The sequence below is a fragment of the Alligator sinensis genome, unplaced genomic scaffold (assembly GCF_000455745.1).
Source record: "Alligator sinensis unplaced genomic scaffold, ASM45574v1 scaffold853_1, whole genome shotgun sequence".
In the NCBI taxonomy this organism is placed as follows: Eukaryota; Metazoa; Chordata; order Crocodylia; family Alligatoridae; genus Alligator; species Alligator sinensis.
This window is the reverse complement of record NW_005842005.1, coordinates 995,200-1,022,736: the sequence shown is the minus strand read 5'-3', so window position 1 is coordinate 1,022,736 and position 27,537 is coordinate 995,200. Positions and strand designations below refer to the sequence as shown.

Genomic DNA, 27,537 nt, shown 5'->3' with positions numbered 1-27,537 from the left:
CTTTTAAAGCACGACAGCACTTTAAGGTTTCTCAAAATATTTCTATACAGGACATTTTGGCATTTAAATATACTGTAAACAAAGTTGGGATAATAATCACCCCTTTGTCACTATAAGGGCTTGCCTCTGTTTCACTAGAATCAATGGGAATTTTGCCATTAACTTCAGTAGGTAAAGAAACAAAACCTCTATTATATTTGATCTTACTGAATCATACTTAGGCCATTATTTCACTTCCCTGATGTGAGGAAGTATGGAAGTTTTATCTTTTTATTAAAGCAAATACCAAAGTAAAGGGCCAAATCCAATGACTTAACTGGGATTGCTTGGAGTATAAATCAGCAGGATCCAGTCCAAAGTTAGCAGTCATTTGCATCAAATTAGTCTTTGATGTTATAACAAATAAATAAATATGATTTATTCTGTTTTGAATACCTGTAGTAATTTCTGCTTAATTCATTCCAAAATATTCAGTTTCCTCATTTACCAATTTTCATCTTAAACCATTTAAAACAGCGTGCAGCTGTCTTATTAACTGTAGAATTTAGGTGATATTGCTTTGTAGTGTCACAGTTCTCTTAACTATTTCACTAAGAAAATGGCTTTTAAATCTTCTTCTCAGGAACACTGATCCCTTATATTCTAAATAATTCTCACAAAATAGTAATGAATGGAGGAAAATTACGTATATATTTATATATATTTACTGTATATAAACACTGAATAATACAGTTTAAAACTTTTGCCCTTAGAAATTTTTCTAGCAAATGCATAGTTTGTTACAAAAGTCTTCCAGTCAAATGACTGTATTACTGCTACTTTTACTATGTCACATTCCTATTAAGTTCTATGGTTACATTCATAGGATGAAAAGTGTACTGCACTCAGAAATATGCTCGTTAACTTGAGCACCCAGTAAAACTCTCCCAACCATTGCAGAACTATACCTCTCTTAATTCAGGTTCTCTATGTGCAAAATAATTAACTCATTACAATGATATTCCACGTTACAGAAGGGCTTGATCCTTCTTAAGCCTTTTAAGTCATGGAAGGGTCATGGTTGTACAAAGGCCAAACAGTTCACTGAGGCCTACATTTTCAAAAAAGAGTAGCATGTTTGGTGTTTCAGCTTTTCTCTCTCAACACGAGACTCCTGCCTTATGCACCTGATAGCATGGGAAGAACAACAGGGATGATCAGAAGCTTGAGACCTGTTGTAAAAAAGGCTGGATCTTTAGGGGGTGGGTACTCAGCCTTTTAAGTACCCGTTAAAGGTGTCCCAGGATGGGCTCTCAAAAATGAAAGCCTCCCCAAATTGCTAATTACTTTTGAAAATGTAGACCAGGAATATTAAAGACATGGCTCACGGACTGGATCCAGCCAGCAGAGCCCCATGATCCAGTCCAAGGTACTGCCTGTGGGTCTTCAACCAGCCATGTGTGCCACGTACAGCCCTGGCCCCACACGCTGCGAGTGGCACTCAGGAGTCTGTTTGGTGCATACTGCATGTAGGCTGGATCTGGTATGCACGCTACACAGAGTGTATAGGGCTGGTCCGGGGCACACCCCACGTGGTACCTGCGTCAGATGGCTTTGCCTGCTGGCTCTAGCGTGTGGGGCTGGTCTGTGGGCCTGATCCTGCCCATGAATTGGCCTCACCTCCCTCAACTGGCCAGCAGGGCTGAGTCTGATACTCTGATGTAGGTCTTTAATTCTTTTAAGTTCTAAATTTCACTCCTCACCTCGTTCCATAGCAAAGAACTGATGTAGGTACCACTGTAAAGTGAGCTGGGGGAATGAGAGCACTTGCCAACAACATCTCTGATGCTCCTGCCCTTCCACAGGAGCTTTATTTCAAATAAATAACTCACTGATCATCAATTGGTTCCTGGATTCAGGCTCTGGGCTAAAATCAATAACCAAACTTTCCTCTACATTCACAAGTGTAACCTGTCAGTGTATCCCCCTTCCACCTGTTGTGTTCCTCTCACCTAGAGCTGTTCAAATGGCAGCCATACCGCATGTCCTGCAAGTGGCCCACAGGGATTGTTGCCATGGCTGTCAGAGCTGCTGAGTTGGCGCGGCTGCAGAACCCAGGGGGTGAACGCCATTGCTGCATGCTTCCCACTTTGACTGCTGCCAAATTTGGGGTCTTCAGTCATCCTTGGCAACTAGAGTCAGCAGCTGAGGAAAAGAGGGTGCAAGGGGCACCCCTTGGGTTCTGGAGCCACACCAATGCAGCAGCCATAGCAGCTGCACTGAATAGCCACCACCCTGATTCTGTCCAGCCTGCAAGAAGTACCATGGTTTGGATCCAGCCTGTGGAGCCAAATGAGTTTGGATGCCCCTGCTCTAACTTTTGATTCCTGGTTTGCTTTGGGAGTGGAACAAAAAATAACTTTGGGACATGGACTCCTAGAAAGCCTTCCTCAGGCACTACTATGAACTGTTCAACTGAAATAGAACATTTTTTCTAGTTTAGCATTTGAATAGGTTGAAGTATTTTTGGCCCAGTAACACAGCCTTTAAAATAATCTTCTTTCCTCATGCCCGTATTAGTAATATAGTCTTTGTACTACTCTTCAAGTGTAATGATGTAATGAAAGGGTTCATCCTGGGAGCCCTGAATAGATGGAGCTATTGTTGACCTCAGTGGTAGTTCCATGCAAGAAAGCTTTGTAGAGCAGGGTCTTAGTGTAACGATAACATGTATGACACCAGTACTGCAGAGCTACCTCTAGTCCTTGCATTAATAATTATGCAATTTAAATGATTTTCCCCACACACGAAACTTCACGTGTCTGGCTCCTTGCTTTAAATCCTGAGTGCTCTTTACCATGTAGGAGGATCAGGTTTGATTTTTAGTCCTGGCCTATTACTCTGTGGCTAGCAGGAGCTGACCACAGTGCAGAGATAGTGTACACAGCCCTTGGGGGCAAGGTGAACCTTGCATTATTCAAGAGAAAGCCCTTCTGGGGTAGACACAGGAAATGGGAAGTCCTTGAAGCTTATTCAGGACTGTGAAGATCTGCCTCTAAGGAATACAACTGCATTGAGCTTTTCCTTTCCGTACTTCAGCTGGAGCTTAGCCTCAAAAGCAGAGAGCCATTATGAGGAGGGGACACCAAGACAAGGACCTGTCCCATCCACATCAGCTGACAATACATTTTTCATCTTGCTTTAGCTAGAAAGTTTGCATCAATCACAAACTATGTTCTTCAAGTACAGTGGAACCCTCTGTCAATGAGGTCATTTTTTAAACATAACTTCCATTTCTAAAGGAGTTTCTTTATAGCAGATCTCACTATAAGCAGCTGCAAGTGTTGCCAACTTTGGCTACCCTCAATGAGACTGAACCTGTATGGTACCTCCCTTTTCTTAATATATGCAGTTTGTAATGGAAGTGATAAAAATATCAATGTGTTTTTCTATGCAGGGAATCACTAATGCATGTAGAATCACAGTTTAAACAGCTGTGAACCAGCTTGTACAGTAAAAATACAACCATAGCACCATATTTACAAATTTAGTCCCATCTGCTGGTTAGCTCTCAGATCTCAATCTATCTTTTTATGGCTGATTAGATTACACTGTAGTGCTTTCAAAAATTGCCTGAATATCCTTTACAAATATACAGTTATAAAAAGAAATGTTATCAAAACTGTTGTCGTTTGAGACAGCAACCTGTGTTATAAAAGTTAATAAAACACTATTGAGCTACAGATAAAAAATGCTTCAAATTTACACTTTCCTTTTTCATAGGCACTCTATAAACTAGAATGTGGCCTTGTTTCACAGCTATTAGTTTAAGCATTTCCTTATCTAGTTGGATGTTAGCAAATTGCAGATATTTTTAAGATACAAGCAAAAAAGAAAAAGAATTTCCCATTGACCAGAAGCATCATTTACAGTTTTCACTTTTGCCTACTTTATACACATTCTGTTTAAAAGTCATATTGTTCTGATATCAGGAATTATTTTAACGTTATCCCAGTGCCTTCTTGGGGCTTAGCTCCTTCTTCCCCAGAATTCGGTGCAGGCTAGCTGACATGAAGTAGGGTTTTGCTGTGGATCCATCATTTCTTTCCAGATCTTCACCTGAATTTGCATGAGCAATAGCAGCCAAAGCAGCAAGCAGCAACACAATCAAACACGCACACACAAATAAAATTAAAACAAAAAAAAAGATGGACAATTGAACAGGAGAGAAAGCAGAAGAACCAGTATTAGAAAATCTGATACAAGACGATTTAGCTGCATTGTTAAGTGGCTGGGGAACATTAAGAAAGTCCCATTTTCTCCGAGTCAGAAGAGGTTTTACACAAAACAGACAAAAACCAATGAAAGGCTATGCTGACATTTTGAAATTATGCCTGTTTATTGCCAGTTCTCTTCTTAGGCCAGAAGTCTGAAATTTTTAGAAAGGTCCAAGCACTCACAAGGATGGCCAGATTTTGGGTGCTTTGCTCTAGAACAGGGGTGTCAAACTCACTTGGAGACCTGGGCTGGATCCAGACTGCAGGGTTCTTCACAGGCCGGATCTAGTCTGGGGCACAGTGGTGGTCACAGTGGCTGCTGCAGCTGGTTAGCCTATGGTGTATCCAGCTGTAGCACGGGGTCTGGAGATGGGGGTCTGGCAGCGTGGACAGCATTGCCAGCAGGGCCAAAGGGTCCTACATTCTGCATCAACCCATGCTCCCCCAACTTCCAGTAGTCTGCTCTCAGCCTTTAGATAGAGAGGCTCCATGGGCCAGATCTGGGCCATGGGTGGCAAGTCTGACACCCCTGCTCTAGAAAATCTAGCTAGGAAGGGTCACAAAGGAAACTGTTGGTTTTTGAACACTTGAAAATCTAGCTCTTATTTAGGTCCCTAAATAGAAGCAAGGCTCTGTTGAAAGTACAGTCCTGGGGGTGATCAAGGTTTTACTATAATATACCATGTTATGATGTCCTGTAGTATGCAGTTGTACACTGGATGGGAGGTAAAGTGGGAATATATGTTTTGGCAACATGCAAACATAGTCCAGAGAACAAGAGCCACACTGATGGTAAGAGCACTTACAGAAAGGATAGAGTGGGGACTGGCCACTTCAGCTCTGCTCCACTGAGGGGATGACAGCTAAGTCAGCAAAGCTAAAAAATGAGTAGCAATGACAGAGGGGAAATGGCCCCAGCTACTGATGCATCCTTTTGATAGAAGGATATGGAGGGAGCTCCAAAGAGGTTGCATGGCCTGTTACAGAGCAAATGCCCTCTCAAAGGCTAGAGGGTATGAACAAGGTATGGGACATATGCTATGGCAAACTTCCACAAAGGAAAAACCTCAAAACCTCTTCTCTTGTTTGGATCCAGTTCTCAGGTTGTAGTAGGAAAGCCAAATTATGGCTATAATGGGTTTTACATGAAGATGACAGCGCAGGGAAGAAGTCACATGCCACCACCCCTTCCATTATACAACCAGTTTCCCCATAAGGCTCATGCATGTTACTGAAAATTACACTTTGGTTAAATGTCTCCTCTTACTTCAAAGGAAATTAAACCCACTGATATCAAGAAACAGGACTGGACTCTGGCAGCTAGACTGACCTTTAGGTTCTACTGTGTGTAAGGGGTGGCACAGATACATGTCACCCCAAAGGAGTGCCATGATCCTGAAGGCTTGTCTTCACAAGGAGTTGGTCCAGCTGAAATGTAAAGGCTCCCCTTGTGCTACTTTCTGTTGTATATTCAATAGCTAGTGTAGTTGAGCATAGCCTTTTCCCACTTCAGTTCATTTCTTGCAATACTATTAGCCTTCTGTCTGGCAGTGCTTTATCTTTCTTAAATAGTACATGTTAAGATAAATCAGATGCAGCCTTACTCGAGACTTGAATTTTCATTTCTAATATATCATGCATGTTGACATAATTCTTACCAAGAAAAGGCAGGACCTTTTACTTTTGATTATGTATTAATTCCTCCTTTAAAAATACCATAGATTCAAATTTTAAAATATCCTCTCAAGCTGGCTCCCATAGCAATCTATGTATGCAAAAACCAACCCAATGTCAAGGTCAAAATAGGAGAGTCAAAGAAGATGAAGGACAACATATAAAATCACCACCAATTTTGAAACAAGGAAATCTACTGGGCAAATAATTAAAATTCTTCAGCTGAACTGAACAGGTGTCCATACAATGTCTTAAATAACAGCCATATTGCCTTACCTCAGTCTTGCAGAATCCCACTCATCCAGCAAGAGTGGGGAGATTTACTGGGTGAGCTTAACCAGTGCCAACAGCTACTACATAACACAATCTTGCCTTTAAAAAGTAGCCTTCTTAGCCTTTATGCCTGTGTAAAAACCCTGTCAAACAAACTGATGCTATAGCTGCTGAGTTGTATGACAGGAGTAGCTCATCTTATATTGTCAGATCGTATAGGGGGTCCTGCACTAACTGTCTCTAAAATAAGCCCCAGAGCAAGTAGAGAGGAAAAACACTGACTTTGGTAGAAGCAAAGAATTGGTGAGTGTAAGGCAGATGATGACTGAATGGTGGGATAGTTGTGGGGCAGTGAGTTTCTGGCAAGGTTAGGCTAATAATAGATATTTTTTATTGGGACTGGGAACTCTCTTCAGAATTTTTCATGGTTGCTACAAGTAAAATCTGATTTCTCTCTCCTAATACTTCAGAATTCATCTGCTTCCACTGCTTACTCCTACCTGAAGTCATCATAAGCCTCCACTTGTGACACACAAGCATTTCCACTATGTCCAGCTGCAGTGCCATAAATAGGATTAGGCCTTCAAGTAAAGAATCAGGAGATAAGCCAAGGGAATGTTAAAACTACAAACATGTTTTTTATGCAACTACGTTACTGTCTTAGTTATAAAGGATAAGGGAAGTTAAATAAAGAAACCAGAGCACTTCACTGTAATATAGGCAAAATCATTTCAAAATGCAGGCTTATAATAAAGCATAAGGGAAAGGAAATGCATTGAGTATGCTGGGTGTGTTTTCCAAAAGTGCAGTTATTAGCTTCGCTCTGCTCCTACTGGTGTTGCCTTCAGTACAGTGAAAACTGGATTTCAATGGGAAGAGTCAGCTCAACGCTGGGTGTTTCTGAAAAACCCGCTCTCCAAGTTTTGCTTCCTTTATTCCCAACTACTAGGAACCAACCTGTTCCTATCCGTGGCATAGTGATGAATAAAAGCTGAGGGCCTAAATTTCAAAGATGCTCAGAACCTCAGAAAAATCAGGTCCTTTGAGTGTATGGCCACTAACAAGAATCCCGTAGCTTTGTGAAGAGTCAAGGGAAAATAAATCCCAGTTTTTAGATGTGACCTAACCTGGCCTGTAACTTGACTAACTTGACAGAGGAGATGTTCAGAAAAAGTTTGATATTTATTTGATGTCCCTCCTTGGCATCCCACTGTGCTTGTACAGAGCCACTGGTGTTCTGGCCTCTTCCAAGGGACAGGGGGCTCCAGGGATAGGGACAGAAGTTACGCATAAACTGGTTTAAATAATCAGAAACTGGTTTAAACCTGTAACAGAACAGAAGCTCAGTACACATAAACCATTTTCAAAATGGCTGAAATGGGTTTAAGATAAACCTGGTTGAATGTAGTATCAGGCTTAACTGATTTAGGTCAAACCAGTTTATGAAACTTCAGTCCCAGACCCCTACCAGGTAAAGTTATTCAAGTTAAATCAGTCCCCCAGCATCCCAGCATGTTTTGCACCCTGGGGCTAGGCTGTGCTGTCTGCTCCAACAGACAAGGAGTGGGGGTGGGGGGGAGGAGAGGCAGGGCCACCCTTCCCCCCACCAGGCAAACTATGGCTGTGGTCTGAGACCAGGGAGGAGGGTTAAACCCACCTTCTCCCAAGCGCAGAGCTGCACTGCTGCTAGATGTACTGAAACTTACTGCTGGTTGTGACTGTGGACTACAAATCCCAGAGGTACGTGGAAGCAGGAAGAGGAAGTGATGAGCAGCACTGCAGAGTCCTGCTGCTGTGATTCTGGACTGCAAATCTGAGCTACCTTGTGGGGAGCAGGAAGAGGAAGCAAACACACAGCCCATGCTGGCTATGTGTCAGACAGGCATGCTTTAGCGTGCCCAGTTGTTTCCAAATTTAATCTCTGCAGCTTAAACTAACCTGCAAAGACTGAATTAATTCAGCCTTGGGCTTTCTGACTGTCTGTACTTAGCCCAGGAGACATAGTCTGCACATGGGACCCGATTTGCTTTCTAAAAATGGGAGGACTCCAATAACTTTAGAGTAGTTACAGAGAATGTTCCTAGTGCCAGGGGGAATCAGGCTCAGACTGCTCAGCTGGCCTTAGCACTAGCCTGTATATTTCAGTGCACTGTGCAGCCTTTACTAATAGGACTAGTAGTTTAATTAGCATAGTCAGATGATGCAGCCAGATGCACTGATGACCAAGTGTTGCAGGGCACTAAGGTGCCTGCTCCTTTAAGGGCAGAAATTGCCTAGAGAGGGTCCTGGGAACCAGGCAGAACCCCCATAAGTACAGATTGCTGTGGCAGCAAGCTAATGAGGGAATTAGCCTGCACCTGGTCAGCTGAGCAGAAGGCGGCAGGGCTCTGGGTACATATAAGCCCCAGGGCTGAGACTGGAGGTAGTTAGTGCTCTGGCAGCAGCTAGTTGGGGAAGGAGTTTGTGCAGAAAAGCTCTGCGGAGTTGATGGGTTGCCTATTCTGCTGCTCAAGTAAGACGAATGGGCTCTAGGAGCAACTAAAGTGCCTGGGGATAGGAGACACATTTCTGAGGGAGAAACTGGCCCTCTTAAAGGCCCAGAGTGTGACCTCCAGTGTCGTTGTTATTGTTATTATTAGGTTGTAGCCCAGGGGCTCATATTTATGTTTGTTTAATCTGGTGGACCGGACTAAGGTTATTAGGGAGGAGGAAGCTTCATTGGGGCACACTACAGTGCGGAGAGAGCCCAGTGCCAGAGGGGGGTATGCAGATGGGCCAAGGGCCCAGTGATGGCAGGAGGCCAAGCTAACCTAAGGCCTCAGACACAAAATTTGAATACCATCTGCAAGGCATGGGGCATGGTAAAGGCGCAGTTTGGGAGCCACGTATATAGCCCATAAGGCTTGGGGTGTCCCGTGAGGCACTTACGTAGAGCGGGACCCAGCAAGGGGTCTAAGAACCCACAGCATTTAGTGGGGTCCACCAGGACTGTGACTGCGTAGCAACTTGAGGGCAGCCTCCCTATCTACTATTTATTATCTTGACCACCAGGATGTGGCAGGTGAGACTTGAAGGCACCCCCAGGGTGAACCTGGCATGGTCACAGGGCTTTAGGGACATTACAGCTGTCTCTAGGGACCCCGCCCCATCATACCAAGGTCATGTCCATCTGCCATGACCTGCCAGGACCACTTTCATTACAGTAGAATCAAACCTTCACTTTTTAAATTTCATTAAGGCTGGCAAATGGAATGAGTTCCCTGCAACAAGCAGGTCTTGTTATAATCAGAGTCTCAATTGAGACCAGTTGATTTCTCTTGTGATTTGAGCATTCTCTGAATGGAAAAGCATCAAATATGCCCTTTAGTCCCAGTTTATTATTGGCAGTGACAGCTTGTTATGGGGTGCAAGGGATCGATCATTTTTTAAATGGTGTTTAAATTAACATGAAGTCAGCATGAAGCTTTTGTCTTGGTTTTTAGTATGAAACCAGAAGGACAGCAAAATTATCAGCAACATAAAGCATCTGCTAGAGAACACCTGAGTACAAAGCCTGTTGTTATTAGTAAGATGTCTGTCTGAATGGTCACTGGAAAGGTCTTGTTAAAAAGCATCCAGAAGCAACCGGTTAGTATGAATTAGGACATATTTTGAAAACAAAAAGCCAGATATCTTGATGAACCACAGTCAGTAGCTGGGCTAAGGAAAGCATCTCTCTTTAAGGAACTTTGCTTTCTTCTCTATGAACAGCAAGAACAATATTTTATTCGTACCATATGCTATCACATCATCTCAGTTCTGGAAGGAAGTGGCAAAGTTATTCTTTACCTGCAGATAATCAAAAAGGAACAAAGAAAGAGGACTCAATACTTACAAAAGCAGAGAAAAAGTGTATCAACACACATTGCATAGACGCTGAAGAACCCATGCGCAACTAGGTAAGAACCAATAATGACAGTCTGAAAGAAAAAAAAAGAAAAAGAAATCAAACACATTCGCTTCATGCCATAGTGGCCGTAACCTGTTCAACATATGGGAACAATTTCACTTGCAGTTCTGTGAGTAAAGAGGTAGTTAGCCATGTTAGACTTCATAGTCTGAAGTCAGGCAGAAGGTAGGGCAGGACACATAAGGGCACGTATACCTGAGTATAGCGGCTACTCCAACGTGCTGGAATTCCAGCAATTACTGTGCTCCAGCAACCTCCTGTGTCTCGTGTATCAGCATCCCCATGCTTCAAAGTGGTGGTGGGGCACTTGAACTAAAGCTCATTGAACTTCAGTTCAAGTGCCCCCGCTGCTATTTTGAAGTTCAGGGACGTTTATACATGAGACACAGTGGTGCTTTAATTAGAGCGGCTCTTGAAGCCACTGTAATTAATGTGCTGCCCTCCCAGAGCACGTGTAAAAGTGCCCTAAGAGACTATTTAGTCTCCTGTTCCCCTCTAAGGTAGTGTCCTACTTTCTGTTTGACTTGAAATTGTATAATTCTATAGCAGTCTTTCTTCTATGAAAAAGCATCACAAGTTCAAGTTATTGCATGCTGACATATAGCTGACACTAGTTTTTAAGCTGGTCATATTGACCTCAATGCTTGAAAAACCACAGATGGACTAGGAAATTTAGTTTCAGTTCATTGAGTTCTTTCACTTTGTCCCTTCAGGAAAGATGGCCCACTAAGCTTCAAGATATCCAAGAATCTATGAGGGGGAGAGCATTTATGCAAAATCCAGCTGCTCTCTTATTACTCCATAGGGCTCTTCCATTAGGAGATATGCTATCACTGGCTGCCTACCCCAGGTGCTGGCTATGGAGGCTTATGAAGATCTGGCATAGAAGCTAACTTTTTTGTGGTATCCCTCCAGACACACTGTACCATTTCAGTACAAACTTCCTGAAAGGATGGAGCATGGCCAATCTGTCCCGTCACAGGAATGGATACCATTCCCAAGAAAACAGTGGTGGAGCTACTGCTCCTCAGGAACTCTACCTGTCTCAGATGTACCCCTCCTCATTTCCTGAGTGTTCAAAGAATAAAAACATTATCCTTACCAACAAGGGAACCCAGTAGTAATTTAAAGTTGGTGCTTCTTGTGTGAATACTTGTATTCTGTGTGTGAAGAAAAAGAAAGCTAGAACACCTGCAAGAAATAAAGAAATAGTTATTCACAAAGTAGTTAGTCACAACTCATAAAGAGCTGATAGCACACATAAGTTTAGTTTATGGGGAAGTTTCTGAGCAATAAATCTCTAGATACTAATTATTTCCCATATCTGTATTCTGACAAGAACAGAAATGCAAATTAATTATTATAAAGATATCCATGAGGCCAGAAAGACATGAATTAATTGCTTTGTTTCATGATTTAGACTGGGCTTTATATTAAACCTAATAAACAAGACTATACAAGACAATAAACTGTGAAGTAATAAAAAAATTGCTGGATTGATCATTCAAAAAAGCTAAGCTAGCAAAAGTCTGCTGCTTTAGTTTTCATCTTTTGGAGAAATATTCAACCATTGTGGATTAAAAATAGAAATGGCATGGTTAGTGATAAACACACTTAATGATAAATCTAGAGCTAGAGATATTAATTCATGATTATATCTATGCTAAGCAGAACAGGAAAGGCATGTTAATGAATTAGCCTAAAGAATTTATCCTTAAGGAGGAAGACATGAATCAATTTCAGTATTTCATGCTTCGCATTTCAGACAGCTTCCAATCACATCTGCCTTCCCAGCTTGAAAGTCATTCTATAGTAATAATAAAATATTAAAGATTTGGTCTCAGTTCTAATTTTTATCTTAAAACTTACAGTAAGAATACATATATAATATTTTTTAATACAAAAAGTATAAAAGATGGGGATCAGCAAAATGATGTTTTGAAACTACTGTGACAGTTTTAAAAAAGCCTTCAGGGGACACTGTTGGCTTGAATTTTTTAAAAGGACTTCCTTTAAAAAAAATTCAATTTTCTGCTGTAACAAAATATAAATAGCACATCCTGACTTTAATGGTAAAGGAAAAGAATTTTTAGAAAAGTTAGAAATGTTTTGTCTTCTGCAATTGTGGACAGCAGGGTCTTTGGGACAGGCTTGAGTGTAACATCACAAAAGTGCCACCTTTCCTCTCTCCCTATTTCCCCTTGTCTCGGTGCACACGCCTACAGTTCAGTCTCAATTATAGATCTGCTGCTGTTGCCATTGACGTACACCACCTTACAGGGCCTGGGAAATGTTGGCATAAAGTTGGCATTTAAAGGTTTGGGTTTTTTGGGAATTGGCTTGTAGGTATAGATATATGTATTATAAGGGGTCAACAGGGGCAGCAGAAGTAAAATGATCTTTAAACAGCTTGTGTCTCAAAGTCACACAGGGTTCCCAGCCTCCAGAAGCAGACAGAGTGTTTAACCCAGGCACGAAAACAGCAAGCCACACATCCTGGGTAACTGGAAACATCCAAACTTTATTTTCTTAATAGATAGGCCTGGCTTCAGGGCAGTAGTGCCCGCTTGCAAAAAGCCTTAAGCTTTCCAGTTTTGGTGAAAGAAACAAAATTAGGAGAACACTGGTAAAGCTCCAAATTAGGAGGTGGGCATGTGATAGGTTTGTGAAAATGGGGTTTTGGCTGACAACATGGGAGGTGTTGCTGTGTGACCAACCAGTGACAACCACAGATCAAGAGTCATCAGAAGTCACCAGGAGAAGAAAGAATACAAAAGAAGAAGTTTTAGAAACAGAAGGAGAAGCAGTTTGCATCAGGCCCCAACCTCCAAGGCTGCTGACAGTGGACACTTAAGCAAAGGACCTCAAGGTGGCATTTACGTACCGGACGGACAGACCACTCACTACAAATTCCCTTGTGTATATTCTGGGACTGGGGAATTTGGGTAATGTATACTGCAATTGCTTTGCCTGCATTGCTTTCATTTCCTATAACTATATATCAATAAACTCGCTTATTATCAACTGCCAAGTGTTATGGTCGATCTGAGGGTTGCACTTGCCCAGAACAAAAGGTACAGGGGCTGGGTCAAATCCAGTGCCAACAGGAAGAGGAAAGCACCTGTAACCTAGTAACTGATACAGATTCTCTTTCTGTGTTCAACCATCAAAGACAGTCAGTTACAGACTGAGAGAGCTTTATTTCATGCTTTAGGAACCCATCCTTTTATTGGTGGAAATCCCTGTTTCAAGCCTTGTGTGCTATCAGAACAGATGGTTGCCATCAGAAGATGGTACCACCAACAAGATGGTGGCCATCAGAAGAGATGGTTGTTATCATGCACTCCATACAGGACAGTGAAACTGACCCTACCGATAGTGCTGTCAAATGCACAAAGAACCATGTAAAAGGAGGGGAAATATGTCCCTTGGACCAAATCCAGCAATTCGTTACTCATGTATGTAGGTCCTGTAAGTAAGTAATAGCAAAGTGTGTGAGATCAGGATGTTGTAGTGCTGTCTGGACATACACAAGTTTGGCACGTATTAGGATACCTGAGAACAAGAACCAACACGACACTGAAATAACCGAGTGGCTTACCTACACCACCAGCAACGAGAATTTTCCCCAGGAACAATAAGAAGTCTGTAACTTTGTCCAGCACGGCAACTCTGTTTAAAAGAGGACAAATGGCATTTAAGCACCTCAAAATGGAATAGTTCCATTCTATTGTATGAAATCCACTGAATGTTGGGAAACTGGCTCGGGAAGTTCATTGTCTTGCACTGCTTCTTTGACCAACAAAAAGAACAGTCAACATGGAGACGATACATGCAGGAGGGTCACTAGTAGAATGTTATTACTAAGCGATCAACCAGGACAAGGAATACAATAGAAGGCAAAGGCATTCAGCACCTTGCTGAAATAAGTCCCACTCTGACAAAGCTGCTGACAGCCTGTGAAAGCTACTTATTAGATGTAACTCCTGCTGCTAATGAAACCTTCCTGTATTTATTTATTTAAGCCTTTTCTTCATATCATGGGAAGACCCAGGCCAGCTCTAGCTGGAGGTAAACTGGAACCCAAAATTCAGAATACCCATTAGTTGCCGAATATTAGGAGACTGTCTTTCTCCTTCACTAACCATATTCTCTGTGGTCCCAGAGTGCACTGAAACTACAAAGATACATTGAGCTGTCTCAGCACAGCTGAGGGGGAACAGATGGGGGACCCTCAAAGCAGAGAGATAGCCCCAGAAGAATAAATGCAACTGAACAGAAAAAACTGACAGTTAAGGCTCTGTTTCCACTACAGAGATGCTCCTGCAATAGCTGTGCCAGCATTGCTCTGTCAGCAGAGTCTGCTAGTGAAGACACAATGTAAGACACAGCTGGTGCATCTATACATGCTATTAATATGTAGCAATAAACTCCAGCGCATGCTGCACCAGAGTTTATTGTTGCTGGGCACCACATTTGAACTTGTACCTGGGACTTCAGCATGTTGAGCCAGGTTGGAGCAGCCCCAGCTGGCAGGGGCCCCCGGAGGTGCTGTGGAGGGGCTGGCTGGGGCATGAAGGTGCTACAGTGTAGGGCTAGCCAGCAGGCAGCCCCCATACTGAAGCACCCTCATGACCCAGCCTGCCCCTTCAGTATCTACATGTGCGGTGCATGTCAAAAACTCTGCTGCAAAATAGTACTTGCATTTACAAGTACTAACTTGCAGCAGACTTAATTCGTTTCCTGAGGCCTAATAGCACTGTATGTGTAGACACTGAGACATTTACTGTGGAGCTAATTAGTCAGCTCCTCAGTGAACATGTCATGTAGATGTGCCCAATGCCTATGGCTGGCATAGTCTGGGAACAGATCTGACCTTTCTGCCACCATAAAAATATTTAAGCAGCACAAAGGCCAAGCGAACAGTTTGTCCATGGCATTTGTTGTGCCACAAATGCTCAAAATTGGGGCCATGACATGGGTGGTGTCCCCTTTTTGCAGCAGACATCTATTTACTTTATGGCAGGAGAGTGTGGGTAGCTCAGAGCTGCCTGTGCTGTCCAGCTGCCCCAGGAGTCATTCCAGGGGCTTTAGGGGCCTGATCCCCAATTTGCAGAGGTGTGCCCCAACCTGGGACATGGCAGCACAAAATGTGTGGCTAGGGAATCCCCCACCTTGGGATTCCTGGAGTACACATCTGCAAGCAGGGAACACAGCGTTCCCCCATCTGCAGTTGTCTTGCAGGATTGGGTCCCTGAAGCTGCAGGAACAGCAGGGCCCAACCCCGCAGGACAACAGACACATTCTAGCACAGCTGATGCTGCAAACATTGTCTGTTTTTACCCAGTAGTGGGGGTGAAGCCAGCAAAATCTTGTAATGTCAGCCTGACTTTAACTGGTCCTTGCTCCACAGATGGCTGTCTTGCCCCTAGAGCGCCCCTTAGTCCTTGGCTTCACCACCTCTCAGGTAAAACTCCCCTTCCCTTACCTGCCACACCTTGTTAGTAATAATCTCTAGAAAATGGGAGGCTGCCCCAGGGCTTCCCAAGCTTGATCCTGCCTTAAGGGTTAATTGTGTGGCTCTGTGCACCCCTACACCCCACCATATTGCTTGCAGATGTTATCACTTCCTGATGTTCACTCTCCTGGGCTATTGGCTCCCAGCTTCAGTCCATGCCCCTCTTGGGATACAGGCTCCTTGGCCCTCTCATGTCTCTGGCTGTGCCCCCAAGACTTTGACCTCTCTCTGGGCCCTGGCCCCATCCCTAAGCCAGATAAGATTCCTGGGCTCTCCTGGCCCTGTTCACACTCACCCCTCCTGGGCTACAGACCTCTACGCTCCCTGGCTCTGCAAATGCTAACCCCCTTGGAGCTATAAACCTCTGGTCCCTCTGGCCTCCTGGCCCCTCTCTTCCTTCTGGGCCAACTGGAACCTTCTGGTCCCATCTCAGCCCCTCTCTAGGCTCCTGGACCCCTTACTGGGCCCCTAGGGACCTCTTCCACCACATTGTCCCTTTCCAAACCTTCAGACTGCTGCAGGCTGTACTCTGCACGCTGGCACTCAGGAGCTGCGGCCATTCTGCTTAGGAGACGTTCCTTCAGCAGCCTCCAGGTCCTTACAAGCTCAGGGCCTGGGCTTGTATCCTTCCTAAACCCAACCCCTCCTGAGTCACGTGGCTCCTGATTGCTGTCCTGCCATACCTGCATCCTGCCACAGCTATAGCCTGCCTGCTCTTAACATAGCAGGAGCACCAAGCTTTCTGCTACACTGTCCTATATCTGCATTGCCTAGCCCTCAGTGTGATTAGACTGTAGCAACAGGAAGAAAAGCAAAGCAGGGCAGAGGCTTATTGCAGGCAGCCTCTGACTCCAACCTTGGCAGACTCTCTTCTCACAAATTGCCATAAATAATGGCATGGAAATGAGATTTGCCTGGTGAGAATCTTGGTGAGCCGGGGGCTCTGTATATGGTAATGTATTGTACCAACTACCATGAAAGAGAAATAGTCAACAACCAAATTAAAGAAAACAAACCATCATTAGCTGTCAGAGGTAGGGATTAGAGCTGAAAGTAGAAAATTCCAGTTTAAAACATTAAAGAGATTTTCCTGGCTCCTAGCTATTGCCCTTGCTGATTAAGAACCAGAGCAAGTAGAACAGAAAAGTGAAACTTCTTAAAGGAAACAAAGACCATTGTATCAAGGCTACAAGGTAGGGATGGCCCTGTCCTGTGTTTAATCCTTGATAACAGAAATGGATGCTCTTCCACTTTTGTCTGGGTGTTATTAGCAATGGGCATGGCTACTAACAGATTGGCTAAACCCAGCGGGACATCCTGGAGCCTTTATGTGACAGCTCAATCCTCCCATGCCATCTCTGTCTAGAACCCTTTGATCCTGCCTGCCCCATTCTCCAAGTCTCTCTGCTCTCTTTCACTGTTCCTCTCTCTTCCCCCTCTTCCCTGTCCATGGCCTTTTCTCCATCCTCCCTTCCCCAGAACTAAATAATTTAAACTCCCTAAGCTTCCTCAATGTGCTTCTTGCTAGTAATTAGGCCACCTCCTATTGCTCCAGCACGGCCTGCTCCTAAGGGCTTGTTCTAATCAGCACCCTGTTCCCATTCTTTTTGATCTTCCTGTATTACAGGAAGAGCCAGGAGCAATGAGAAGTGCTGATTGGAAAAAGAAGCTCAGCAGCAGCCCTAGCAATGGAGTGGGGAGCACGGGGGAGGCTTCCAGCATGAGAAGAGATGCCCTATTAAATATTAAAGACTTTGGTTTTAAAAGCAAAACCCTTCGTCCTCCCTGTCACCCTCTAAACCATATCAGGATTTTTAGGCTTAGGTCCAGCTGTTCTTCCTCTTAGAAAATATGAATAGACACACATTGGCGCCATCCACGCTGGGTCCAGATGCTATGCTGATGGACACCCTATAGATAGATACATGTGTAATAAATCACTACAAATTCTCTCAGTTGGTTCCACTGCTTTCTTGTTAGCCCTTTTACAAGGGCCAGGGATACCTAAGCTTCTACAGTGTCAATCATTTAACCCATAGCAAAATTGTGTGTCAGATTAAATCACTCTAGCTTGGACTACAGGATAGCACCAGCAAGCCATACAGCTAGGTAACAGGGACAACAGCATGTAAGCATTGGACCAGTTGGAATTAATCTTCTAGGGGAAAAAGTAACTTTTCAAAACAGTAGCAGGGAAGGTATCAGTCCCAAGGACAAGAGACATAGCTCCTTACCTCACCACATTGCGCATCAGCAGAAAGAATGCTTCCTTTGCCGAAGCACAGAAGTTCTTACCATATATTGCAATCTGCAAAACAGTAACAGTTGTCTGATTAGTTTTTAGCTAATCAAAGACCATTCTCATGGCTTCTGGGGCTCTATGCATGTACAGCCTTATATAATACCCTTATATCTGTGATCAAACTCCCACCCAAGCCCCATGTTACTCTCTACTTCCCCTCAGTCTCCTGCAGGCAGTGTTCTCTCTCTCCCTGGGCGTGTCTATACATGCTTATTGCGCTGGAGTATACTGCTCCCAGGCACGCCATTTGAACATGTGCCTGTGACTGCAGCATGTTAAACCAGAGCACCCTCATGCCCCAGCCAGCCTGTACGCCATCTACATGTACATGGTGTCGCTAAATAGTCTACTGCACAGTAAACATCTCATGTAGACATGCCCCTTCTCTCCAACTTCTCTCTTTGTGAGGCTCTGCAGCCCTGGGTGATCTTTTGGCAGGCAGGAGGTAGACACAAAACCTAACTTTCTAAGTGGAACAGTTCAGGAATCTAGTCTTTGCCCCACTTCACTGGTGCATGACCCAGATGGGATCACAGATGGGTAACTGATGATGACAGGTTAAGGGGAGTATAGCAGGAAGGGAGGGTCCTTTTCAGTTGCATGTATCAAATAGGTGTAAAGCCATTACTGTGATTTATGCAGGAAGTAGGCACAATAAACTCTAAAGGTTTCTTTAAACTAAGAATAAGGCTCAAGATGAGCCTGAACCACACCTAGCTCCAAACATGCCTGACCTTTGGAAAAAATTCAGTCCAGTACTAAACTCTGCAGCTCAGGCCTGTCCTTTCCTCTTTATCATTGTTGTTCTTACTGCACAGCTGGGATGCACTGGACCCGATTCTTATCTCATGTAGGGATAAATCAAGTACCAGAATACTAAGGTCACAGCAATTACATTCACATACAATTACTCCAAAAAGCAAAGCCCTTAATCTGAAATAAAATCACATTTATTTTGGAAGGGATTGGGGGAGTATATACAAGACCAGTTACTCTGGAGTATTATTACTGTCAATTTTTTCAGTATAGACAAGGCCTAGAACAGGAAAATTCACTTCTTTCAAGATTGCAACTATTTCTGAAATTCCTTTCTTTAGTGAATGTGGTGTTAACAGCATCATTGCATTCATTTCTTCTGAGATAACAGGTCTGTGATTGTAAGACACTTAAAATTGTTTCAGGTCAAAACAGCTTGGGCTAAATCCTGCTTGTTTCTAGAAGTGTAAATCTGGAAACTTTCTTCCAAGTCAGTTGGGGTTGTTGTGCAATCAGCTACTGTAATTGAGAGAATTTGTCCTGACAGCTTTGAGGGTAAATACAGATACTAATTGTTTTCAAACGTCCTTCTTAGCAGAACGTTTTAACAAAAATACTACATCAGCAAGGCATGCAGCATGCCTTGGATGTGGTAAAATGGATGTTGAAATCTGTTTGAATTGCAGGTGTGAAGGGAAATTATTATGCCATTTCTGGAGGGGGACAGAGAAGAAATTACCACCTTTGAGGGGCAGGGGCATGTGAATTCCCATCATTAGTATCCAATTCTTTAACTTCTCAATTCAAACAATAAGTGATGATAGCCAAATTTTATCCTAGGGAAATGAAAATTAGTATTAAAGCACAGATGCAAGGGATTTTTATCTGAGGCCCCGAGTGCTGTGCTGCAGTGATGGGGCTATAACATGCAGAAAGGCAAGCTACGCACCATGATATAAGCATTTCTGTTGATGAACTTCAAGAATTTTTCCAAACACCAGAAGCAGCATTTGAGGCAGCAGAGCAGAAATCTTGTGAAGGAATTTTGTGTACCTGCAGAATGAGGAGAGACAGTTTAGGATTTGTCTTGAAAACATGGAAAACTGTGCCCCCAAGGTCCGTCAGAGGTGGAAAAACTCCCCATGTTCTCCCTCCGACAAGTCCAACCCATCACTGGGGTGAGATGTGATGCTCTTTTTCCTTCCAGAATGAATCTAGCCCATCAGCTCTAAATACCATCAGATCCACGTTCTGCATGAGTATAGGCGACCCTCACCATTCGTGGGGGAAACGTTCTTGTATCCCCCACGAATGGCGAAATCTGTGAACAGGGCACTGCATTCATGAACGCAGTGCCCCCGGCGGCTGGGGGGAGTGAGGGGGTGGGGCTTGGCTCCAGTGGCGGTGGCGGGAGCCCAGCAGCAGCAAGTGCAGAGCTCCCGAGGAGCTCCTGTTAAGTGTATAAAGTGTATTTAAAATGCGGATTCAGCATTCACAAATATTTGAAACTGTGGATGTTGAACCCGTGAATAGCAAGGGTTTCCTGTACTATTATTCAACTTTCCATGGCAAAGCAGCTTAGACTTTACTTGGAGCTACAAGAACAGCAGCCCAGGACCTGAGCCTTACATATTTCATATCTGAAGTCTGGGGGAAGGAAGCAAACATTTACCAGAGAATTTAATATTCTGGAGCAGACTATAAATCTCACCTTTCAGTTTGTGGTCCAGGTACTCCAAGATTATTCTAATCAGCTGGACTATTGCAAGAATTAAAGACCCAAATGCCAGTGAACCTGTGTGGTATCTAATACAAAACAATGTAAGGTTACACGGTGTTACAAGAGACAATAGCACTGATGTAACTAAGTCTACCATATTCACAGATTTCACATTCACGAATCTTTTGAGAAAGATGAAACACAACGAAAAATTTGCTGAGGATTTGGATGCTGCTGAAAAACTGTAAAGTGTTGCCTCCACTAATGCTATACAATAACCTCAGGCTAGCTGAACATTTTGCTGCTATATGCTGCCGCCCCTAACCTGAAACCTGTCTATACACAAAACCTCTTAACTGAAGTGTGGTAGTACTTTTCACACAAGTAGTTTGGATTATCAGGGGCTCTAGGTAAAAAATGACCCTCTGTAACTGGATACTTCTAATACAACCACTATAGCCAATTTTGGCAGGGGAGCAATTATTATAGAAAGTAGTTATTTTTATTTTGGAATAATGTATCTACATGGGACAGTTATGCCAGCATAGCTATTGCTTCTAGGTAGCATCAGTTAATTGTCTCCTCTCTGCTGAAGAAGGAAATAATAGATCAAATTATTATTAGAATTATAGTGATTTTATAACGAAGTTTTGTTAAAATCCATGTTTTCCTCTGTTAATTTTCACAAAAGGTTATGCATATGTAAATGAATACAAAGTTTACGTATATACCTGTGCATCTAAGCACTCTGTACACACACACACACACACACACACACACACACAGAGTACACAGTATAAGGGCACATACATTTTTGTGCATGGACCTGGGCCTTCAGTTTCATGAAAACCAGGATCATATCTACACTTATGTGAATATACACCTATCATCCTCTATTTATGTATGTGTAGCTACATGTTTTTACATATAAATATAGTGTCAAACTTATGTTCAGTAATGTGAAAGCCAACATTTCTGCACAAAATTCTGTATTCCCATATGCCACTACTGGGCACAAAACAAAATAACTGTTATTTCTTAGGTGCCCAATGGGTCATTTGTGAGTTGCAATAACAAATTTTCTAGGGCTTCTCTTCTTTTGAAATCCATACACCCAAGATAATTGGAAAATGCAGGTCCTTTAATGACTAGAAAAGCTGAGTCCTTAATAATACCACTCTTTTATACCATAATTCTCATTTGATACTTTAAGTATAATTATATTATTTCTCTATGAGTTATAAGATTTCTATGAGTTACGTATTTAGAAAATACATAAAGGGTACAAATTCTTAACTTTACCGTATTGCTCGTCCGAAGGAAGAAAAGAGTGGCCATGGGGGAATATCAGCAGGTTTTCTAAAAGCCCAGTAGTAGGAGGCAAAGGCACCAGCAAGGGTACACTGACCCAGTGCAATTGCAAAGTTCACCAGCCAAAGAAAGACAAAAGCATTGGCAAGTTGAAAGATGAAGATGTATCTGTGGTACAGGCTTTCTCCCCCATAGAAAGCAAAAGTACACTGAGCACCAGAACACAATTTGGTCACATTGGTTGTGTTAAAAGTCTGTAGAGAAAGAAAATAAATAAAATATTCATAAGTAGTGAACCTTAAACGGCTTAGCACAAATCTCATGTATTCTACCAGAGGTTTCAGTTCTTCATTCAGCATTGCTCACCAAGTGAAGTCTGACTGCACTGAAACGTTTTAAATTAATTTACATAACTAAGAGGGCAATATTTTAAAAAGATAAAAACCCATGCAGGTGCTAAATCTCTGGGTTTGTCAATAGAGCAAACTATTTAAATATGTATATGTTTTTGTATGACTGGGGCCTAGGTAGTCTGAATTTGAATTTCAAAAGATACAGAAACTATTTTGTTTCCTTGCAGGAAAGATGGCCAGGCCAAAAGACATTTTCTTAACACTTGGAGGCCAGACCTCAGTTTGCATAAATCTTCGTAGCTCTATGGAGATCAATGGAGCTACGACATTTTATACCAGCTAACCATCTGGTCACAGATTATTACCCGTCTCAGATTATTAAAACAGTAATAATGTTTAAAACTGAAATGGTTTTTCTTCATTTATGACATTCACTCGCTTCTTTTGTTCAATCTGAACAATGAAGGCAAAATAATCATTTTCTAATCATTTTCTTTTTTGGGTTCTCAGACATCAGCAGAATGCTGTAGTGCTTGGGATATGTGCAATGCATACATTATTTTAAAACATGTTCCATTCAATATTAAAGACCTGGAAATTTTCCTCCTGAGGTTAGATTTTATTAGTACTGATTTTTATTAGAAAAATCAAAAGTTAGAGCCCAATTTCACTTGTCCTGTGTGTCCTTAGAAGCTGAAAAATGTTATGAGTATTTTTAAAATCATCATTGTTGCTAGCCCATGTGATAGGAAACATGATACAGTAGTTAGAATATGTGACTGTAAATTGAGAGATTTGGTATCTATGGTAATCTGGTCTTTTCCATTAATGTGCTATGAATCTTGGGCAAGTCTCTAAGGCCCAAATTTTCAAAACTGGCCATTGATTTGGGGTGCCCATGGTATACAAAAACAGAACTACCAAGAATTACTGGATGGTTTTCAGAAGCTAAGTCCTTGGCTTTGTGTGTGACTTCCACAACCTGTAAAACAGGGCTACTAATACTCATTTACTTCACAGTGGTGTTGTGGGGATTAATTAGCCTATGTTTATAAATTGCTTTGAACACAGGGGCTGTACACGAGAGGCTGATTGCACAGTTGTTACTGCACACTCATTTAGTACTTGTATAAACAAGTTACTGTGCAGTGACATCACTAAACAGCTTTCAGGTCACGCTGGCTGCACAGTACCTTGTTACTAGAACACAATAACTTTGCATCATGCTTTGTGCCATGTGACATTACTGCTCAGTGGTAAAGACCTACTGTACAGTCAGTGTCTCGTGTAGACATGGCTAGGGACTGCTATCTGACAGCAAATATCCTGCAGGTTGAACACAAGCAATGAGTAAAAAGAATTTTAAAAAATACCCGTTTCTTAACTAGTATTGCACATGAACTGAATGGTGATTAATACACGTAAGAGTACCCCCTTTATAACACTTACCTCTGGGTCGCAGGTCAGGTTTGCATACTTGCACAGTGTTTGATTAGCCATTACTTTATACACGGGTTCTCCTGAAGTAGCCAGGAAACTGAATAAATTGCATTAAGGAGGAAACACAAGGCCTCCTCAGTAAAACAAACACACAGAAATAGGGGACCACTACCTTTAAAATTCACATGGACTGCAGAGAGATTTTGTTTTAATGCAGCATCCTATCTGATGCATGAGGCCACCATATAAGCAAGGGTTCCTAGGGCAAAGGTATATGCAAATCTACCCTCAACCTAGAGACCACTGAACAGACTTAAGGAGGGGAGTTGCTACCATTCTTCTCTTAACCCACACTACACACATAGCTCAGCAGAGTAGATTAGTTCAGTAGGGGCCAACTTTTTGGCAGGCCCTGCACCCTTCCCAAATGCCACTCTGATCCCCTTCCCCTGCCTGATCTGCTTCCTTTCTGCTTCCAGTCCTGTGCTCCTTGCCTGATCTTCTCTACTTCCTTCCCTGTGCTTCCTGCTGGATCTGCTACTTTGCTTCTGCTCTCTGCCCTGTCCTGCCCTGCCCTGTCCTGCCCTGCTTCCTGCTCCCTCCCCAATCTGCTGCGTGTCACACACAGAGGCTGCAATGCCACTTGTGCCACACATTGGCCACCCCTGGATTAGTTCATGACTATACCTACAGTGGCTTCTGGCCAGCTTCTCTGCTGGTGTTACCTGCAGGGGAGTGGACATAGAGTACAGGGAATGGGAAACATTGTTCTGAACAACAACAATTGAGTCTCTTTTTTGAACCAGTGAAAGTCCCGCTTTAAGGGAAAATAAACAGCAGAGAGCAGCTATTTATTAGTCTTAGTGGAAACAATTATGTGAGGATTTTGTCTCCAGCTTGAATGTATGGGTCACTTCAAGAGAAGACTGCTGTGAGCATTTACATACAGTTTTTCATGGAGCTGTTCAGGTACCACACTGATACCATGGAGCAAATACTTATACAGAAGGATACACAGCTGTCACTGCCCAATAGGAAATGCAGATTGCAATTAGAATGAAGGTGATAATTGGGTAGAATAGTGCAGATGTTATGTAGCCAACAGCCCTATAAAGAAAACAAAATAGGTTTGAAAACTAAAACAATAAAACAAAATCACGTTTTTATTAGCAATTGCTTGTTTACGTATCCCCCTACTGATATCCGTAGTTTTACCTTGGGCTGGAATCCCTGAATGCTGGCAACAGCACTTTCTTACTGCCTGCCTCCTTTCTCCTTCTCCATTTTTGCTTTCTTTTCACTGGCAGAAGCATAATTTTATTTTTCCATCATTTAATTCCCTATCTCAGTCCTACAGCTCTTGCTGCTCCTAGCCCTTAACTTCCCCCTGCTACTTCCCTCCTTCATCTTTCCTCTGTTCCTCCTGTTGCCCCAGGGGAGAACAAGAAATAATGGGCACAAACTGACTGAAGATCACTTTAGACTAGACATAAGGAAAAACTTCTTTACAAGTCGAGTACCGAGGGTTTGGTCAGGCTTCCCGCACAGGTGGTGTAAGGTCACTTCCAGCCCCTAGCATCTATGAAACTATGAACAAGGCTCTGGCAAATGGGCTAAGTTGTCATGTGACACAAAAAGGTAAATAGCAAACTTCCAATAGCTTTCTCACACTGCCAACTATAGGTAGGTCTAAAGACACAGTATGTGCACTATGGGACACACAGAAGTGCATGACCTTATGCTATTTATCAAATAATCATCACAAATCAATATTTTTCAATACTCTGATTGGCCTTCTAGCTAATACTGATGTCACAGATGCTTTACTTTAAGAAACGGATTGTTAATTGTCCCAAGAACGGATTCTAAGTAGATTATCATTATTATAAATTGCAATTTTATTGAAAGAATCGTTCAACTCTACTGAAAAATATCACTTGATTCCCTGTCATTAGCAACCTATTTTCCATCATCCTGCATACAGGGCATGGTCTGTTAAGTTTATAGTAATTACACTGTTTCGCCTCATGCATTATGCATGAGTGTAAAAATATCACCCTCAAGTGACCTTTCAATGTAGCTGAAAACCTAGAAAATATTATTACCTCCCAGCAGGAAGTTTATGAAATTTCTGAAGTGTTTCTATCTGTCATTTTTTTTTTTGAATAAAAGTGTTTTAGTGTATAAAGTGTTCCTGAATGATAATGAACAGGAACCAAAGGGCAGAGTCTAGTGCTTCCAGAATCAACTGCAATTTCCTGTGTGCTTTCCTGTATAGAAAGGAAGATGAGGACTTGCTTGATTATGAAACTTCAGTGTTTCTTAAATCCATTAAAAACATTCCGAATCCTGACACCTGGGCAGCTATGATGCCAAGGAAAGTAAAAGAAAAATGAGGGCAGGAAGGAAAGGCACAGACTCCCATTTGTGTGTGATGAATTTGGTAGCAACTATCTACTAACTCTCCATACTGAATTCTGTTCTTGGTTAATTCATCACATAGGGAAGATCAAAGAAAATCCCACACAGCAATCATGTGTTACTATTAGAGCAGGCATCAAACTATGCTAGGGTGCACACTGGTTCCCGCTCTGTGGGTGCATCTACACATGCAATTAGCATGTAGCAATAAACTCCAGTGTCGTTTGCACCAGAGTTTATTGTTCCCAGGTGCTGAATTTACATGTGCACCTGGGCACAGCATGTTGAGTCAGGGCAGTGCTACCCCAGCTAGCAGGAGGCCCAGGGGGTCAGCCTGCCAGCACGGAGCTTCTGTGGCCTGTGGAGAGGCTGGCTGGGGCACAAGGGTGCTACAGTGCAGGGCTAGCCAGCAGGCAGCTCCCACACTGTAGCATCCTCATGCCCCAGCCAGGGTGGTCACCACCCTGGTCACCATCTACACATGCATTTCAGCACACTAAATAACTCTGCTGTAGTTGTCCCAGACATGTTAATTTACTGTAGGGTGCATAGTAAATTTACTATGCCCTAATTAATTTACTGTGCCCTAATAGGGGTGCACATGTAGACAGTGATACTTTACTGTGGAGCTAATTAGTCGACTCGGTAGTAAAGCACACATGTAGATGCACCCTGTTCCTACCAAATGCTGAAAATGTGCCAGCTAGCTGTTTTATTGTGTTCCCCCATGGTGCTCCTTGCACTGTGTTAAGGTGACTAGATGACAGGGGGTTTTTTTGCTTTTTTGATCTGCACAGAGTAGGAGCTAATGTGGGGTAAATTCAGAGCTGTGCTCGCTAGCAGGGTCTGACATAGTATAGACATGAGCAGGTAGAAGTTTTGATCTCTGTACTGCTGAACATAGAGTAACAGACCAAGGAGCTCTGCTCTTACTTTATCCACATAATAAATATAATCAATGGGGATTGCACACCTGATATGAGGGTAAAATTTGATATTTTACTAGCTACTGAGTTTACCTGGGTTAGTCAGAGTGAATCTATGCCTCCCACATGAATCCTAGCAGTGCTATCTTGGCTCAAAGATGTGCTCAAACCTCACAGTAGCAAGGTAAACTTGCTACTTTTTTACCATCCTCACTTTTAAAAGGAGCCATTTAAAAATGTTAACTACTATTTCCTTTGCATAATCAGATTTTCTAGAGTGGGGTTTTCAAAAATGCATAACTTAGATACTATTGAAACTTAGATACTATCCCTTTGGTAGCTGTCATTAAGAATGAATCCTTTTTATAATGGCCTTGATCATTCAAGTTCTTGTGCAGTATGTACATCAAATCTATTGTTCCCTTGGCAATTATGAAAGGAAGCTAAAGGCTGGTACAAGCAAGGTTGAGGACTAAATTCAGCCTTCTGTGTTCAATGAGAGTATGTTTCAAAACTCTCAAGCATCTTCTGCCTTATAGATAGAAAGCAGAAAACAGGTACATGTGAGGACATGTGGATCCAAGTGCACTCCAAGTCATACAATAATGTTCCTCATTCTCCATTCCCTTGTTTAGCCC

At 42.6% G+C, this 27,537-nt stretch overlaps 1 protein-coding gene across 5 annotated transcripts in view; it reads right to left on the bottom strand.

Annotated features, from left to right (window-relative positions):
- SLC44A5 (solute carrier family 44 member 5) overlaps positions 1-27,537 on the bottom strand; it is a 191,274-nt gene that overhangs the window by 1,820 nt on the left and 161,917 nt on the right. For 4 of the 5 annotated variants that reach the window (XM_006021764.3, XM_025201818.1, XM_014519049.2 and 1 more), the window contains exons 13-22: positions 24,567-24,659; positions 23,562-23,649; positions 21,751-22,013; positions 20,440-20,534; positions 19,678-19,781; positions 17,905-17,978; positions 13,754-13,824; positions 11,255-11,343; positions 10,078-10,162; positions 7-4,098 (exon numbers count right to left, since the gene is read on the bottom strand). In XM_006021764.3, the coding sequence (XP_006021826.1) occupies positions 3,986-4,098; positions 10,078-10,162; positions 11,255-11,343; positions 13,754-13,824; positions 17,905-17,978; positions 19,678-19,781; positions 20,440-20,534; positions 21,751-22,013; positions 23,562-23,649; positions 24,567-24,659 (1,075 nt within the window). In that variant the 3' untranslated portion in view covers positions 7-3,985. Of the gene's footprint in view, positions 1-6; positions 4,099-10,077; positions 10,163-11,254; positions 11,344-13,753; positions 13,825-17,904; positions 17,979-19,677; positions 19,782-20,439; positions 20,535-21,750; positions 22,014-23,561; positions 23,650-24,566; positions 24,660-27,537 lie in introns of those variants that run through there. The other variant, XM_014519050.2, reaches the window with a different exon arrangement.